Source organism: Schistocerca serialis, chromosome 4 (assembly GCF_023864345.2).
Source record: "Schistocerca serialis cubense isolate TAMUIC-IGC-003099 chromosome 4, iqSchSeri2.2, whole genome shotgun sequence".
In the NCBI taxonomy this organism is placed as follows: domain Eukaryota; kingdom Metazoa; phylum Arthropoda; class Insecta; order Orthoptera; family Acrididae; genus Schistocerca; species Schistocerca serialis.
The window spans coordinates 599,834,296-599,853,270 of NC_064641.1; the positions used below are offsets into that span (position 1 = coordinate 599,834,296).

Below are 18,975 nucleotides of genomic sequence, written 5' to 3' on the forward strand. Positions count from 1 at the left end.
ATTAGTATGATGTACATTTCGTATTTCGAACTAGAAGATAACTGAAGCGCAATTCTGTAGTCTCGTTGTCTACTTTGGCAGAAAAAATAATGGAGAGTTAATGAAACTACTATAGATTGGCACAAATGTGCGTTTCATTGTTCTTCATTGTTTTTTTTTTTTCTCCCTTGGCGGGGCACTGCACTGTCAAGGTAATCCCCACTCTTTGGCTAAATGGCTGGCCGGAGGCCAAATAAATAAATTTAAAAAGATCCCCACCCTTCGACAGCTGACAAGCAAGCCAGTAGAAAACGCAGCTGCAGTCAACAGTTGCTCGCCTTTAGCTAGTCTGTGCTTTCGTGTAGAACAATGTCTTCACTCTTTTATTGGTATTGTTTTGACTCTGCAGTAACTCGTCGAGTTTTGAAGTACAGAAGAACTAGGAGGTTATGGATTCATCCCATAAATAGCGACAGACATTTAGGAGAGTTTTTTTTCTTTATATGAAGAACTTAAAAACTATCCTGAAAAATTTTATTCAGATTACAGAATGAATCATAATACATTTCAGTATGTGCTGCAGAACATTCAAGACAAAATTTCTAAGCAGAACACAAATTTTCGCAGAAGTATAACAGCAGAAGAAAAATTGTGTATAACGATAAGGTAAGATTCGTTAGTACACACTTTTTGGTTTGCAGTAGAACTTTGTACAGCATTCACTACCTCCAATTAATTGTAGTCATGCTTTTGTATTTTAAATTTCACAAACGCTTACCTCTGAGGGGAAGAGAGTTTATGGGACTCCTGACAATCATTAGGAAGTAATTAGCTTCGTCATTTAGGGTAATGTCTTGCTGTGCCTTCAACGAAGAATCGCAGAAATACTCCTTCAGAATTTTCCAACTTTTTTCTTCTTTTTTCTTCTTGGCAGTGGTGATGGTTCATCATGTGAAGCCACTGATGACCTCACAGAATTCTTTTCATTACCTTGTAAGATAGACAGATTGATAGGCGAAGAGTTTTGAGATTATGCTCTTTGACTCAGTGGTTCTATTTCCACTGATAAGGAACTGCCACAGCATGACTTTACAATGCATTATCATCTGGTAGGGACACATTTCCGTCCCTCAGTGACACTCATATCTGTCTCCGTTTACAAGTAAATGCGAACTATTCAGTGGCAGCCACATACTCCCGACGATCAAGTACCACGATCGTGGAACCCTTGTCCGCCGGAAGAATGACAATGGATCGGTCAGCCTTCAGATCACGGATAGCCAGGGCTTCAGCAGTGGTGATGTTGAGAGTAGGATTAAGGTTTTTCAAGAAGGATTGAGAGGCAAGGCTGGAAGTGAGAAATTCCTGGAAGGTTTGGAAAGGGTGATTTTGAGGAAGAGGTGAGTCCCGCTGTGATGGAGGACGGAACTGTTCCAGGCAGGGTTCAATTTGGATAGTGTCTTGGGGAGTTGAATCATTAGGAGTAGGAGTAGGATTAGGATTATTTTTCTTCGTGGCAAAGTGATATTTCCAGCAGAGAGTACGAGTGTAGGACAGTAAATCTTTGACGAGGGCTGTTTGGTTGAATCTGGGAGTAGGGCTGAAGGTGAGGCCTTTGGATAGGACAGAGGTTTCGGATTGGGAGAGAGGTTTGGAGGAAAGGTTAACTACTGCATTAGGGTGTTGTGGTTCCAGATTGTGTTGATTAGAATTTTGAGGTTTTGGGGGTAGTGGAGCTGGAAGTGGGAGATTGAGTAGATGAGAGAGACTGGGTCTGTGTGCAATGAGAGGAGGTTGAGGTTTGCTGGAAAGGTTGTGGAGGGTGAGTGAGTTGCCTTTCCGGAGGTGGGAAACCAGGAGATTGGATAGTTTTTTGAGGTGGAGGATGGCATGCTGTTCTAATTTGCGGTTGGCCTGTAGCAGGATGCTCTGAACAGCCGGTGTGGATATGGGAGAGGAAAGATTGAGGACTTTTATTAAGGATAGGAGTTGGTGGGTGTTTTCATTGGCTGAGTTGATGTGTAGGTCAAGGATTAGGTGGGTGAGGGCTATGGATTGTTCAGTTTGGAACTGGTATGGGGACTGATGGAAAGAAGGGTTACAGCCAGAGATGGGAACTTTAAGTGTGAGGCCTTTGGGGATAATGCCAACTGTCAGACAAGCCTGAGAAAATAGAATACGGGAGTGTAATCTGGCTAGGGTGAAGGCATGTTTGCGGAGGGAATGTAAATAAAACTTAATGGGGTCGTTGTGGGGATGTTGTGAGGGTGACATGGTGTTAGAAGTTGGAAAGTGTAACATGAGGCTAAAATGAAAATAAAAATAAATATGTATGGGGAGAGATACAGGTGAACTAGAAAGTAACTGGAGATCTGGTGTGAAAAAAGTAGAATAAGTGTTGGTTGAAGCTGAGCTATGTTGATCCTGTGGTGAACTTGGATTGGTAAACAACAATGTGCACAAGGGTTAGGTGGTTGTGTTGCCGGCAAAAACACGTTAAAGGGTGGAGAAATTTGGGAAAATTTCGAAAAAACTGCATGTAAATGTATTGAAAGGAGTGGTTTTGTGGTAGCAGATTATGAAAACGAGGCTAACAATTGTCTGACGAAGAAATAATGATGTTAAAACCTGTGGGAAGCGGCTAAAAATGATCAGTGATGTGGGAAAAACGGAAATGGAAATAAAGCGAAAGTTGTTAGAACTAGCCGAAATGGTTGTTTAATAGGTGAAAGGAACTGTTTGTGAACTGGGAACGGTGGATTTTATAGCAGCAGTACTGTGAAATCTTGTTTGTTGCCAAATTTCATGATTCCATGTCGACGGGAAGTATTCTGTGGGTTTTGATGAGTGAGTTTGCAAATATCAAAATATGTAACATAAACGGCCGTATCTTTTGATTTTACACAGAGTACGCGAAGGAACTTGCCCCCCTACTTGCAGCGTTGTACCGTAGGTCTCTAGAAGAGTGTAGCGTTCCAAAAGATAGGGAAAGGGCACAGGTCATATCCGTTTTCAAGAAGGGACGTCAAACAGATGTGCAGAACTATAGACCTATATCCCTAACGTCAATCAGTTGCAGAATTTTGGAACACGTATTATGTTCGAGTACAATGACTTTTCTAGAGACTAGAAATCTACTCTGTAGGAATCAGCAGGGGTTCGAAAAAGACGATCGTGTGAAACCCAGCTCGCGCTATTCGTCCACGAGACTCAGAGGGCCATAGACACGGGTTCCCAGGTAGATGCCGTGTTTCTGAATTTCCGCAAGGTGTTTCGTACAGTTTCCCACAGTCTTTTAATGGATAAAGTAAGAGCATATGGACTATCGGACCAATTGTGTGATTGTATTGAAGAGTACATGGATAGCAGAACGCAGCATGTCATTCTCAATGGAGAGAAGTCTTCCGAAGTAAGAGTGATTTCAGGTGTGCCGCAGGGGAGTGTCGTGGGACCGTTGCTATTCTGGTTTGGAAGTGAGTTACGGAGTTACGCATTATTGAGTGTATATATAGGCAGGATAAAATTGTATGGTAGATTACGGTGAAAAGGAGAAGGTGAATACGAAGTGAAACTACTTGCACAAACAGAAAGAGAAAGTAAGATGACAGAAAAGATTTCGAAATGCAACAGTAACAATAACAAACATAATTGTTGGGTTAAAATTAGTGATATGAATATAATAGAGGGAAACATTCCACGTGGGAACCAGTTTAGTGTTAAGGTGAGAGTGTCCTGTGATTTCTGTGTAGCTTCGATAAATCTCGATTTGTGCTGATTAAGGTTGTATCATCTGCATAGCAGATAACTGACGTGTAGTGGTTCCGCCTCCTTTCATTTCTTTGTTCCAGTCCTTGGTGTTGGCGTACTGGCTGAAATGTGGGGTTGTAGTTCGGCCACTGACTACTGTAAATAATGTAGCTGACAAATGCATAGTTGTGTTCACTGTCTTTCACTTTTCACAACCCCCCAATATACACATTTATATGGCCAGTGCACTATTGCTTAACTTTCCATCAGTCCTATCTGGCAAGGATCCAACACCGTGGGAAACATTGGTTTGTGTGTGTGTGTGTGTGTGTGTGTGTGTGTGTGTGTGTGTAAAGACTTAAGTGGCACACTGTCATGACATTTTGTTGTATTAACCACTGCTGTATTGATATTCTTGATAGAGATATTAGTATATTATATATTACACAGCTTAAATTTGTGAAGTTGTCAAAATTTCTGAATTCCTCGAAATGTCAGCAAACTTTCCTGGTTGCTCAGATGTAGATGATAGTGACTTGGATGCCTGGTTGTGGAATGACTGTGATGATGAAGTGGACAATAAAAGTGGCATTTAAGGGGAGGAAATAATGCCTCATGTGGGGCAACGGCGCAGCTGGAAAATGTTAATGGTACACATAGAATATCAGCCGGAAATAACTCGAGATGAACTGATGTTAGTGAAATGTCTACATGATCATGCAAGTTCGAAATGAAAAACTTAAACTCTATTTACTGAAGTAGTGTGTTAGTGTCTATAAAAAGTTTGTGTATTATGTTGAGTTTTCGCATTTATTAGAATATTTCCAGGTAAAAGAGGTTTTTGTGTACTCCACTGAAAAGTATCTGACAGAGCTGTCGACCCAAATGTTTTGCAGACTAACATGCAAAAGTACTGCTGGTGTAGCTCCAGAAGCATTTGAATGGTGAGCAGAGAACCTGTGTTCAATTGCCAAGAACATTCACACATTTTTCCCCGTTTTGAAGTTGGTAGGGATAGCAGGGTTAATAAAGTAAGTAAATCAATACAAAACAGTAACAAGGTAAGCAAATAAATTTCTTGGATTAGTAAAGAATTACAAATTTCATCCTGGTCACTTTACAATGTCTCTTTAACTCACTCTGTTATATATTCTCCAGTATTCAGAGAAAACAGACTTGGTTTTCATTTAAAAATTTCATTTGTTGAGTGTTACTTTTGATGCATACCACGCATACAATAACACTGCCTGAAAAATTGGTGATGGAAAGCTCATGAATTATGCTGTGAATCATTATTGGCTGCACGCAGTTGTGCAATTTCTGCTGAGCCTCCAGAAGCAGATTGCAAGTGATATATCGTTTGAGTATATTTACATCTACATCTACATGGATACACTGCAAATCACATTTAAGTGCCTGGAAAAGGGTTCATCAAACTACCTTCACAATTCTCTATTATTCCAATCTCGCATAGCGCGCGGAAAGAATGAACACATATAGCTTTCTGTACGAGCTCTGATTTCCCTTATTTTATCTTGGTGATCGTTCCTCCCTCTGTAAGTCGGTGCCAACAAAATATTTTCACATTTGGAGGTGAAAGTTGGTGATTGGAATTTCATGAGAAAATTCCATTGCAACGAAAAACGCCTTACTTTTAATGATGTCCATCCCAAATCCTGTATCATTTCTGCGACACACTCTCCCATATTTCGCGATAATACAAAACGTGCTGCCTTTCTTTGAACTTGTGTCAGTCCTATCCGGCAAGGATCCCACACCGTGCAGCAGTATTCTAAAAGAGGACAGTCAAGTGTAGTGTAGGCAGTCTCCTACAGTTGGCTGTGTCCGAGGCCTTCCCTTTGTGACGAGGCCTTCCCTTTGTGAGAGTAAGAGGGGGTAGAATATTGATGGTATGGCAAGAAATTGGAAAAGTGAGTTTAAAATGTACAGTACAGCACTTAGCGATTAATATACAACACTCAACTAGTGTCAAATAGGCTGAGCAGACATCCCAACTTTGCTGGGAAGTCGCAATTTTTGCATAAATGTCCCAGTCTCCTGATAAAATCATTCAGGACACATAATTGTCCTGGTTTTTTATTGAAAAACAAAATGCGTGCAGTAGTATGAGTTTTCCAATTAATTAAATATTTCTGAAAAAAATCTTAAAAGCAGCACGTTACAAAAATATATATTTTTACAATGTACATCACATTTGGTTTAAATCGACTTAAACATAATGAAAGAGCAACAGATTTGTTGAAAAGAAAAAAACAGGTATAATCTACCACAGCTCCTAACTTGCCAAACTTCCACTTAATAGCCAAGTATACTCGAAATCACATGTGGTACACAAAGGAGCATCACAACCATTTCTCGTAATGAAACAACAGCCATATGGAAGTCAATTTTGTGGAGAATTTGAGCAATGTGGTGTATGTGTTCACACTGTTCATTGTTTGGCATGTATGCACGCTTGCCCTAACAGTCTGCTGTCAAATGAGAGAGCTGTTGTTGGCAGATTTCACTTACTTAGTGATAGAAAATCGTGTCTACCAATTTTTGGAGCAACAGGCAACAGTTCCTACTTAGAAGTGAAAGTTGATAGAAGGTCAGTTCTGCAGTAGACAGTGAAAGTGAATATTCAACTTGGAAAGTGTGATGCCTGGCAAAAATGCCCAAGAGGAGTGTTCATTTAATGAAATGTTAAAAAAAAATTCCCGTTTCTTAAAGGAAGTGACATAAACAATCACCTCCAAAGGCAGCATCATTGTCATCTACAAGTAGCTAGAGATGAAATCTTTTTTATACAGAAACAGTCCAGGAATGCCATCTCTCACAATCAACTCAAAGTACTGTACTATTACTTTGATTCAGAGCGTTTCAACAGGCCTAATTATTATTGTTGTGCTAGAACTAAAAGTGAAGCAATTGTCGTTAATTTGTTTGCCCACACTCATACTCCTACAGCAACAGCTAATGAATTACAAAAAGCAAAAACTATTTCTATAATGACTGATGCATCAAATCAAGTTCTATTAGGGGTTCAATATAACATTCCTAGTTTCGACATAAAAGTCAGAATATTAGATATTAGAAATGTTCCAAATGAAATGGCTGACACATCACAATCAATAATGCAATAAAGAAATTTCAAGCAAAATTAAATAAATTATTTGTTGGTTTTAGCTGTGGTGCTTTCTTTTTGCACAGTAGTGTCCAATCAGCAGCAGATGATCAGCTGATTGATACTGAGGTGATTCTGTTCAAAATTTACAAATATTTTGAAATGTACACTTTTGTGCCTTAAAAGAATTCTGTGAGTAAATTGGTGTTGAATACTAAGATCCTGTTAAATAACAGCAAAACAAGTTGGCTGTCTCTTCTTTCTGCCTTTCAGAGAGTCCTGGATATTTATGAAGGACTTAAGTCATACTTTTTGCCCCCTGACAGCTGCCCTCAAATTTTAATTTCTTCTCTAATAGCACTTCTCCAACATAGTTGAGATTTTTAGCAGACCAGTCAAGCTACCATTAAACAAATTGAGAGTCAAAATATCTCTCTCCCACTGAAACTTCTAATTTGACTGACAGTTTTATACAAGTGCTAATTTCCAGAAAGGTCAACAGATTCAAAACTCCAAGTCGGCCCATTTGACGTCCTACCCCCTTAATGAAATGTTGAAAAATGTTGTGGAAGATGGAATTACTATAAAAAAAGACTTCAACATTTTTGATGACTCTCTGAATTACATAAGAAGTGTATTTTATGTCAGTATCGAGATATTCAGAATGATCTTGGATTCGTTGCAACAATCTGCTCGCTGGACTGGTGTTCAGGATTATAGTGTTTGCCTGTCCGCTTTCAATGAGAATTCACTAATCAGTGAGTTTGGACATATTAAGAACATAATGGAAAAGCATATCAAAGATAGAGTAATGATGGAAGTGCCTTTAGGAGAGAGATGGACTACAATATTTGGAAAATATAGAGAAAATTATTAATTTTGCATTGTATCAACCAGATACAAGTGCTGCAGCAGAAAGTATTTTCAGTTTGATTTATATGTATTGGCATGATGAAAAAGGTCATGCTGTTATTACTGTGAAAACTCATTGCAATCTATCTTGTACAGAATTTTATGATTATCTTCTTTCTGACGAGGAACTGCAAGAATCAATTCATTTTTCTCACAAATACAGCATAAGTAAACCTACTACACACGGTAGAATATGTGTATATACTATTATAATAAAGTATGTATCAGTTTCTTTTTTTATTTGTGAAGAAAATAGTGTCCCAGATTTTTCACTTTGAAATCTGGTCAGCCTAGTATTAAACTGTAACATTACCTTTTTTTCCCCTTCTTCTCTTCGCAGACTGAAAATGAACACAATTTAAATCCCTGTGCAGCCATGCAGCTTAAGGTTTTTCCCTGTTATTTTTAAACTGCCCAAGACAAATGCTGAGATGGTTTCTCACTCCAGTTCTCTTAATTATTGTGCTGTTGATTAATGATTAAACTCTAAACACGACATTTATTGTATAAAATAATTTCCAACACCTATGAAATTAATGACTGATGTTACACTCCGGAGAGTGGCATCTAAATAACATTTGTAATGAACACTAAAGGAACAATGATGAGCATCTGCACTGGGAGAAAATAAGTCAAAACCTTATTGCAAAGCTGGTGTGAGTAGTGGAAATGGTGTATGTGAACATCCGTTGCAGAGAAATTTCCAGTTCAAAAAGGAATCAGGTGTCAGACAATTCACATCATATCCAGCACAAGTGACTATTGCAGTGCTCATTGAAATGTATGACATGACTAAGATAACACAAACAATAGACTAATGTTAAGGATGTAAGTTTGCTACTCCTTTCCCAAATAAGTTTGATGTACCAGAAATGGTTAAAATGTTTCAAACGACTGACCTTGGTTGATTTAGAAGAGAAGTAAGTTCTTCCACACGCTGTATTACTATCTGCTTCTCGCTACTACTTTTTAACAAACTCACTGCAATGTTTGTCTTTACCTTACTCAGGGACAGAAGAGCTCGAGGAATAAGATCTTCTGATCTACTTGATAACTGCAACAGAAATGAGGTTTTGTTAATTTCATTTACAAATTTGAAAGATGCTTATGGTTTACTGTTTGTGGTAACTAAATTTTTATGCTATTAAAAAAAAAAGTGCCACAATAGCAGCATGTTTTTCTTCAATGTAAACAACAGATGTTGGAGACTCTTTATCCATCATGTACATTCTAAATGATGCAGGAAATATTTAGAACAATTGCAATGTTGCAACTCGTTCAAGGCAAGCAGTTACACATCCCTCATTTCAGGGATACCTCAGGCTTTAGGTGCCTACTATGTTCGATAGTACTGGAACTTTCAGCATTTTGGGAGAAAAAGGAGGAGGGAGGACTAAGTGCAGTGTTACAGAAGATTTCTCATGATGTTTATGACATACAATGACTGACACACACACACACACACACACACACACACACACACACACACACAAAATAATGTTTAATTCTGAAACAATCAACGATGTAAATGGTACTAGCTGGTCACTGATGTAAAGTGCATGAGTCAGCCAGTAAGACAGTTTAACACAATCTTACGGTCTAGAATAGTTTAGGGAGAAAACTAGTCAAATAAAAATTAATTTCACAAAAGATGGTGTTTTCAAGTTTCCGTGTAAAAATGTCATAAATCTTTGTCATAAATACTTTTTCATCAAGGTTTAAGTTTATATACAACCTTTCATTTCTCATGCAAACAACTGATCTCAAGTATCATGGCAGGTGATGTGATGCAAAGACCAATGAGGTAATTACTGAACTTTATGGTGGTGACAGATTTGCATCTTAAATAAATGGATTCTACTCTTGCCAACAATTTCACCTGACTGTTGATAATAGTAAACTGATGGACATTCTCTGTCAGTGTAAACTAGTTTTGTGAGCAAAAGGAATGCTAGTATCTCCCCTGGCCACACCAGATCTCAATATCATTGTCTTTGTCATCTACTTTAGAGAGAAGGGTGCTTGATTGTTATCCACCTCCATCATTGTCCCTGTACATAATGTTTTGGCACAGTACTATTATTGAACAAACCAATATGTAAAGCAATTTAAATTCCAATAATTTGAAATGTTTCAGTATTCGTTACTGTTTATTTCCATGTGCCATCTCCACATTAGCACAAGCTTGATGGTTATAGAGAGCAAAATATTCATTGCCTTTGCTCATCAATAAAAACTTCTGAAGATAAAACAGTTAGAACAGGACTATATTTGTTGTAGATATAGATTGCCTATGTAAAACCACAATGAACACCATATATATCAAATTGTGAACTTGGATTATACCATATACCGACTAATGAAAAATTTATTTAATAGTGACAGAAGTGCATGGACATTACCTTCAAATCTTTGATTAGCAGCAACTTTAATGTGGATAAGAAGAAGAAAAACGGCTGAGTATCTGGCTTGTAGGACTGTATAAACATTTCTGAAAGTCAATGGAATGCTAGACCAACTAGAAAACGAAGATTTTCAGCAGTGGATAAATGAATTAACTGAAGGTATGCTGCGACTGATTACAATAACCAGCATGATTTTTCAGTTAGCAGTTTATATTTATTAAAGTACTGTTACCACTGTTGTAATAAAATCTTTTCCTGTAATACAAAATTACCAAAAGGCTGAGATGGTGGAGGAACTAGATGGCAACAATATAAGTACTGACAAAAGAGCTTGTGTTTTTGTTTTGTTACTGAACAAAGTTGAAGTTTGAAATGAGCAAAAACTTTTTGTTGCAAGTGTATAGGTCCTCAACACAATATGCTCTCAGTGTGAAAATGGTAAAGTCTTTTAACACTGCCTGACATAAAACATGAAGGGAAGGAAGAAAGGGAGGGTATATGCTGTTACTGCAATGAAGCCACACATCAGTATGACATTACAACCCCCTCCCCCCCTCCCAATGGTGTCATAAAGCCGTGGTATCATTTCCTGAGGCACACTGGCCTTCAGCTGTTTTAACTGATCCTGGATTGCCTGAATACCGGCACTGGGATGGGGCTGATGTCCGAGCTGGTCCAACATACTCTATCAGAGACAGATCTGGGGGTCCTGCTGGCCATGGGAATACAACTTGGGAACAGCTCAGAGACGTGCCATGTGGGGAAGAGCATTGTCCTGTTGCAATGCATGTGAGGTAGCTCATGAGGCTGCAGGATGTCTGTAACTTACCATTGTGCTATTAGAGTTCCGTCAGTTACTACCAGTCATGACCTGAAGTCATACACAAAGGTTCCCTACACTGTGATGCTTGGACTAATACTGCTGTACCTTTTCAGAACATTGGAAGAATGGGACCTCTCGCTAGGTTGGCCACCATACTTGTTCACATTTGTCATTCAGGGCATGCAGAAGTGCAATTCATTGCTGAAACAATGCAGTGCAGTTAGTCAGCAGTCTGTGCTTCCTGATCATGGCACCACTCCACACACAGTCATTTGTGTTGTGGTGTGAACAGCAACCTACACATGGTATTGTTAACTCCCTCATTTGAGTGCTGTTGGCCTCTGACCAACAGTGCAGAATGACAAAGACTGTTGCAAGGGTCCAAGACTTGCTCTTGGAGGGCAGGCACAGATGTGAAGGAGCGTATGATGTGGTTGGTGCACAATATGGTGATCCTTCCTGTGTGGTGGTGAGAACCTTGATGACAAGTATGCCTTCCCTCATGTTCCCATCACTCCAACCTTGGGCCACTGTCACATCTGGATGCCCCACAAATCTGGATGTTGCACAATTAAGACAAGCTGGTCATTGCTTACACTGTCTCACGCAAGTACCTCTGTGACCTGAACACTGAGCATTGAACATCTGATGCTGTTCACATCCCTTATATAATCTACTAGGCCTCTTAACAATACTGAACATCAACAATACTAATTCTCTCTAGTGTAGAGCCATGACAGTATGTGCCTCCAATGTGTGACATAGAGCAAGAGTACATTTCGCAAACATTGGTGGGAGTTACTGAATATGAACGATGCTTCCTGGCCTAATAGCACAAGTGAGTGAGTGCTTGCGCACAGCTAAGCAGATAGTGCATGCACTCACTTGCACATTGACTGTGAATTTGTGGTGCAGCATGCGCTGCACTTGGCCACATTTATTCACGTAACAAATGGAGATTAAAAATTATTATTCATGAATAACAAATTAAAATATTTATTCTTTCACACCAATAAAAACATTCAATTGTCATGTGTGAATAAAACAGTTACAAATAATAGATAAATCTGATATTCAATGACATTTACTGCTCCAGTTCTTTATCATTTCTTAAACAAAAGCACTTTTTGTTGCTCTGAAATTCTTTCAAAATAACTCTTTTTTCCCAAACATCTCATCAGAAAGTTTATTTGATTTGTTAAGATTTGTCATTGTGATACACTACACAAAATACCATATTTATCCAAGTATAGGACGACCAACACCCCTGCCCCCCCCCCCCCCCCCCCCCACACACACACACCAAAAAACACAGAAGCAGCTCTTTCAGAAGACTTTATTTTTTAGCATATTCTGACTAACCAAAATTACATAAACTTTTATTGAGGTATCTGTCTAAAAATTAACTTTGCACCTATTGTAAATTTATGCCATTTATTGATTCTCTACACTTTTATAATACTAGGAAAAATAAAATAAACAAAAAGCAATTGTTTACATTAATTTCTATCTCCACTGCCTTTTTTGTTTACTTAGCCTGTTGTCTGTGATATCATTATTTTTAATCACCATCATCTTAACAGGACAGATGTGTAACTTATAACTCAACTGTCACAAATGTCTGGCTGTTTCTTCCGAATACGTTGCAATTTATGAGGTTGTGGGAACTGAGAAAACAGCGTTTTTTGTTTTTTTTTGTTTTTTTTTTTTTTTTAACACACAACGTACTTTGCTGCTTCTATACTTTGCCTGTGCAGAACCAGCAGCTGACACACCTCGAATTGTTCCCATGATACCTCAAGGTGAGTGTCAACAACACCGCTGCACAAAGCATGTTAAGTACACCACTGCCCACCATCTAGACTTTTAACATCTCCTACAGACATGTCTGCTATTATTGATTATTTATCTACTTTTGAAATAAATTCAATTCCGAGTGCAAATGGATTCAGGTAACTGCCGTTTAAACATGGTAAATGTTCATAAAAAGCCAAAGCTAGCAGTACACGTTCCCATGGTTGGCTGCACAATGACATTTCTGTCTGCTTCCCCTCCCTGCAATCACCATAGTTCTCAACCAAGCTGGGTCATTGTTGCACCCTCCAACTTCCCATAGTGCTGTGCTTGAGCAACGGTGATACATGGCCAGCAATATCTTCTAGGGTGCAGGTCGTATGTACAAAGAGCAAGTAATACATAAATAAAAGATTCACAATCACTTTTCAGTCCAATTACTAAATTTTTGCTCCTCCCATGATCTGGTGACACTGTTAGTACTACCTTCACAAAGAGTATTTCTGCTGTCATTTATTCTTGCAACAACAATTACAGTCAGTCTAATGTGATTTATTTTGTTTGTTAGAAATTTCTTCTGGATTAATTTTCCTTCTCGTTTCAAAGCTGATTAAAAACTGCTCATAATTTTCTCCGGTATTTTAATATGCGTATAGTGATTGGATTTCTCATTTGCAACCCAGATGGTAAACATTAGTTTCTCATAACCAAGTAATGGAAAATCCAGGATGGAATAATGACAATATTATGAAAAAGTTAGACTGCTACTCACCATGAAGAGATGATGTTGAGTCACAGATAGGCATAACAAAACGGCTGTCAAACAAGTAAGCTTTTGACCAAAAAGAGCCTTCACCAGCTGCGACATAGTCACATGTATGAACAGTGATCTAATACTGTCAAATGTTTTTTACTCCAGTCTTTGATCACAATATCAATTCTTTTGACAATGACCGGTTTCAGTCAGTAATGACCATCCTCAGATCTTTGCTACACCATGTCCTAAAGTGATAAGGCCGTATTTATATGTTTTGATGATGCCATTACAGCCTTATCACTTTAGATAGGCCGTAATGGCATTGCCAAAACATATAAATACGGCCTTATCACTTTAGGACATGGTGTAGCAAAGATCTGAGGACAGTCATTACTGACTGAAACAGGTCATCATCAAAAGAATTGATATTGTGATCAAAGACAGGAATAAAAAACATTTAAAAAAGCCTTCTTCTGAATTAGACCATGCGCGCACACCCATGTGCACTCTGCCACTGTGTCTGACTGTCGAGGCCGGCCAGTGACCGCGCGTGTGTGTGTGTGTGTGTGTGTGTGTGTGTGTGTGTGTGTGTGTGTGTGTGTGGTATTTAATTTGGAAGGAGGCCTTTTTGAGTGAAAGCTTACTTGTTTGACAGACTTTTTCTTGCATCTATCTGCGACGCAACATCTCCACTATATGGTGAGTAGCAACACCCTTTTCATAATAGTGTCATAACCAAGTAAAATATTGATTCAGGTTCAGAATCAAGTAATGGTTTTTGAAAGACAATATTTTGGCTTTTGAATGTTACCTTTATTTAAAAAGCAGCGTAAGTGTACGTACTCGGTATTAATTCTTGCTTGAGAACTTTTATTGTAAACCTGTTCAAACACAATAATAGTTAGTAAGTTGGCAGAATTTAATGTTATGCCCTCCTGTGTTTCAAAAATTTGTTAATTTTTAAGCAGAACATTATATTGTTAGCTGTTTTAGTGGCTAGTTCATAGTTTCTCACGTATCCCTTGCATTAGTGCCACGAGTCAAATGTCACATGATTGTTCGAGCAAGGCTGATACCGTATAGAGCACTTTGGTGTATCAGGATATCTTGAGCCTATTCAGATGCAACTATTGTCTGATATGTCCTATCCTTCGGGATTGTTCTGAATAAATTTGTACGAAACCTCAATAACCAAAGCTTCATCTGTATATGTAAGATAACTCCCTATATTAATATATTAAACAATGTAAAAATGGGGATCTCAGCAACAATAGTTTAATCTGTGAATATAAGGTGACCCCGTATTTTTTGAATGGTGGCTTCAAGAAAAATACGCATCTTATAATCGGGAAAATATGGTAAGTGACCCTCTTCGTGGCTGACCGAGATCCTCTATTAATTATATCTATTGTATATGCTTCAAACAGAAAACCATGTCCAATAGCTGGAACAAAACAGCGTCACATCTGTTTACAAGAAAGATAGCAGGAGTGATCCAGAAAGCTATTGTCCAGTATCATTGACATTGATTAGTTGTAGAATATTAGAATATATTCTGCGTTCAAAGATAATGAGAAACCCGACTCGCACTTTTTTTCACGTGATGTCCTGGAAGGTGAGATGCAGTATTTCTCTGTTTCCAAAAACCATTGACTCGGTACCACACCTACAGTTATCAAAAGCATATTCATATGGGGTATCAGACAAAATATATGACTGGATAGTCAGAGTGGCCACCTAACCTTGAAAACCGGAAGACAGCCTTGAATTTGTAAAAAAAGAAAAGAAAAAAATAGGGGAAAAACCTGGAAAAGACTGAATTTCCATGAGAAACTTCATTTTTGTATACAAGAACTTTTTTTAATTCAATTTATGATTGTTTTAAGAGAGTACAAATAATATGCTACATATTTTGACACTATCTGAATATTTCTGTCTTTATCTCAATGTCTTCAACCATATGACTCAACATAAATTCTGTCCTGATGTGGCTCTGTTCAAGAAACATGATGTTATTGGAACGTCCATTTGTGCAAAATTGCAGCTTGAATGAAAGTCATTATTTATCTACACTAAATGCTCACATTTCAGTAAATGACACACACAAACCTATCTTAGACACTGCACAAGTATGAGATCTGTTCATCATAGGTAAGTTGGTTTTTCTCTTTTTCCCTTCATGAGTCTGGAATATCTCTTCCAGGAAACACTCGCTTGTGAGCATTTTGATAATTCGAATTTAAAACTTCATATGAGCTGGTGTTAATGTTTTGCTAGTAATAATGATAGGTAGTTCCTGTAATTGACTTTACATTGGCAGTGTTAATTGTAGGCACAATTTTGAGTAGTCGTGTTAGCAATTTTTTAACATGCAGATTGCCAGCCAAAAAAGGTGTGAGCATAACCTTGAAAATATATTAATTCAGCAGAAGGTGGGTTTTGTTCAGTTCTGAATTATTCCTTCAACAGCAATTTTTGTAAACAGTAAATGTGACCAGACAGCGTGTCGCGCATGCACACAGCTGAAATTGCATATAAGCAGCACCTTCTCCAGCTTCTGGCTGCTCGGAGTATGGCTGTTTGATGTATAAACAGTGAGAGCTAGCAACCAGAATTTACCGGGAAAAATTTTTCTGGCACTGTCAAGCTGCCAGATTTGTGCATGCACATAACAGAGTTAGTGGGATGCACTTCATGTGACTCATGTTTTGTTTGTGGTGCATTTTTCAATCGTTTTTATGTTATTTCAGTTCATGTATTCAACTATTTCATATTTACACTTCATTGTTAATAGTAAGGTAAGCATATCAGATGTTTATCCACCACTATGCATGGGAATCTAACCAGAAATGGTACGAGAAGCATTTAAGCAGTGCAAGACCAGACACAGGTTTCTATGTCATCGTAGCTGTTAATGCTTATTAACACCTGTTTTTTAGTGCTTGAAAGTAGCTGTCTGGCAGCTGCTTAAATGAACCCATTGTTCCACCTCTTCTGAGACTAGTACCATCTACATCTTTCTGAGGTGGAAGGTCACAACGGAAACCATAAGTAATGGAGACGGATAGTGTGAACTGCCTGCGCTGTTGAACAAGTTCACAACATTTTCGGAGTGCAGTGTTTTTCAGTCATGCCTAAACAGAGTATAACTTGATACCAGAGTACATATGAGTCAATTTATCCATGGGTTATGTGCGACACCAAATTACAAATGAATGCATTATGTTCTTGGTGCAACACAACGATAAATATTTTGAAAATGGGAAAAAGTGCTTTGGGCAGCACAAAACATAAAACTCTACAAAACAAATGGAAGTCTTTTCAGATAAATATATTTATGCAATGCCAAGAACCTGACACAATGAAAATTCAATCCCAAAGCAGTTAACAATGTAAGCCTCTTTTTTATTAGATTTGGTTGTTATTACAATGTCATCTTAGATAAACAATCAAAATATAGGTGTCTTTGTTGAACTGTATTCCGTGACACTCTGAGCCGACGCTGATTACAATTATCTTTGCCTTAAAAATGATACACACTAAAACTTTTATGCTCGAGTGTGTCATCCTCCGTAAACATGTGTGGTTACGAAATAACAGAATTTCCTTAAGAGTACAGTGATTTATTTTATCATCACCTTTTTTTAAATTTCATCTTCTTTGCAGCCATGCAAATTGTAATTGGAGTAATTTTTTAAAAATTATGCTTATCTGTTCTCTCTTTTGATCTCTGAATTATTCGTGATTGCATTCAGTCTGCCAGAATGATTTCTGCTGTATTGCACAGTTTTTACAGAAAATAACTGGCAGAAATGCATGTCAAATAGTGTCAGTATATGACTTATTCTAAAACTCTTAACTGCACATCATAATATCATTTATCATGGAGAAGTTCTTTTTGAGATTTTTCCACCCCATGTTGACACAAAGAACATAATTTAACAAGTAGGATACGTTAAACACTACTAAAATATTTACAGGAATTACAACATGAAGAATTTCTTCCCAGGCAACTGGTACTACAGAAGCAGGTGTGACACCTTCAGCTTAAAAAAACTGGCCATCTAAAACATCTCAGTTAAGTCATTTTTGATATCAGAAAATGTCACAAAAGCTGAAATTTTGGGGTGCTTATGTACAATTTATAATCATTTGTCAATATGGAATTCCACTACTTGCATATCATCATTTCCATATAGTCAAATTGCAATTGCACAGAACAAAAATTGCATACAGTATTGTTTATGGTATTGCTCCATATGTTCATGGTAAACTTATGGATATGATTAAACAATGTTGTTCTTGAATCTGACAAGAGTTTAAACATTGTTTCTCGAAAAACTCAAATCGATATATGTTTGATTTTGGGATTGAAACAAGTCACAAGTTTTAACCTGATATTTTGACTGCATTTATTCAACGAACAAGAGACAGTGATTTTCTAGATGCTGTGGAAGGTTCTTTTGGTTTACAGAATCTTCCAAAAATTTTGTAATTGTCACTGGATGGACCAAACGTGAATTTTAAAGTTTGGAAGGACTTGAATAATGAGCTAGAAAAAATTTCTGAAAACACGGAACTCTTAGAGTTAGGTTTGAAAAGTCCATGCAAAGTCCGAGAGATGGCACCACCCACGTGTATCGAGGTCATGTTTAGATAGTAGCATCTTTGGAAAGAATGCACACCAAATTTCAGCCATATCGGTCTATTTCTTTGTGTTTGGCATTCAAGTGAATCAAGTAAGTCGAGCGATTGTCAAAAAATGGACGAAGAACAATTTTGTGAGGTGATTAAACACTACTTTATGAAAGGCAAAAACGCCTCAGGAGACTAAAGAGAAGCTTGCTTAACATTACGGTCACTCTGCACCTTTGATTGGAACAGTTTATAAGTGGTTTCAAAATTTTCAGAGATCAAGTGATGCTGAACGTTCTGGACGCCCTCTGGAGGTTACGACTCCAGAAATCATTGATAAAATCCATGATGTGGTGATGGATAACAGAAGAGTTAAAGTGTGTGAGATTGCTACTGCAGTGGGCATCTCGAATAAATGGGTACATAATATTTTGCATAAACATTTGGACACGAGAAAGCTATCAGCAAGATGCATTCCGCGATTGCTCATGCTTGATCAAAAATGGAATCATGTGAAGTATTGCAAGGATCGTTTGCAGCTGTTCAGGAAAAATCCGCAGGACTTTAAGTGTCGTTTCATCACTGTGGATGAAACATGGATACGTAACTATATTCCTGAGACCAAAGGACAATCTAAACAGTTGGTTACCAAGGGAGAATCTGCACCAAAAAAGGCGAAGACCGTTCCTTTGGCCGGAAAGGTTATGGCGACTGTCATTTGGGATTCGCACGGGATCATCCTCATTGACTATTTGGAAAAGGGTAAAACTATTACATGTGTATATTATTCATCGTT

The 18,975-nt window shown here is 37.9% G+C and overlaps 1 protein-coding gene across 2 annotated transcripts in view; it reads right to left on the reverse strand.

Annotated features, from left to right (window-relative positions):
* The window catches only part of LOC126475376 (AP-5 complex subunit zeta-1-like), a 159,521-nt gene that overhangs the window by 3,876 nt on the left and 136,670 nt on the right, over positions 1-18,975 (reverse strand). For both annotated transcript variants that reach the window (XM_050103199.1, XM_050103200.1), the window contains one exon: positions 8,665-8,819. In XM_050103199.1, the coding sequence (XP_049959156.1) occupies positions 8,665-8,819 (155 nt within the window). The remainder of the gene's footprint in view (positions 1-8,664; positions 8,820-18,975) is intronic.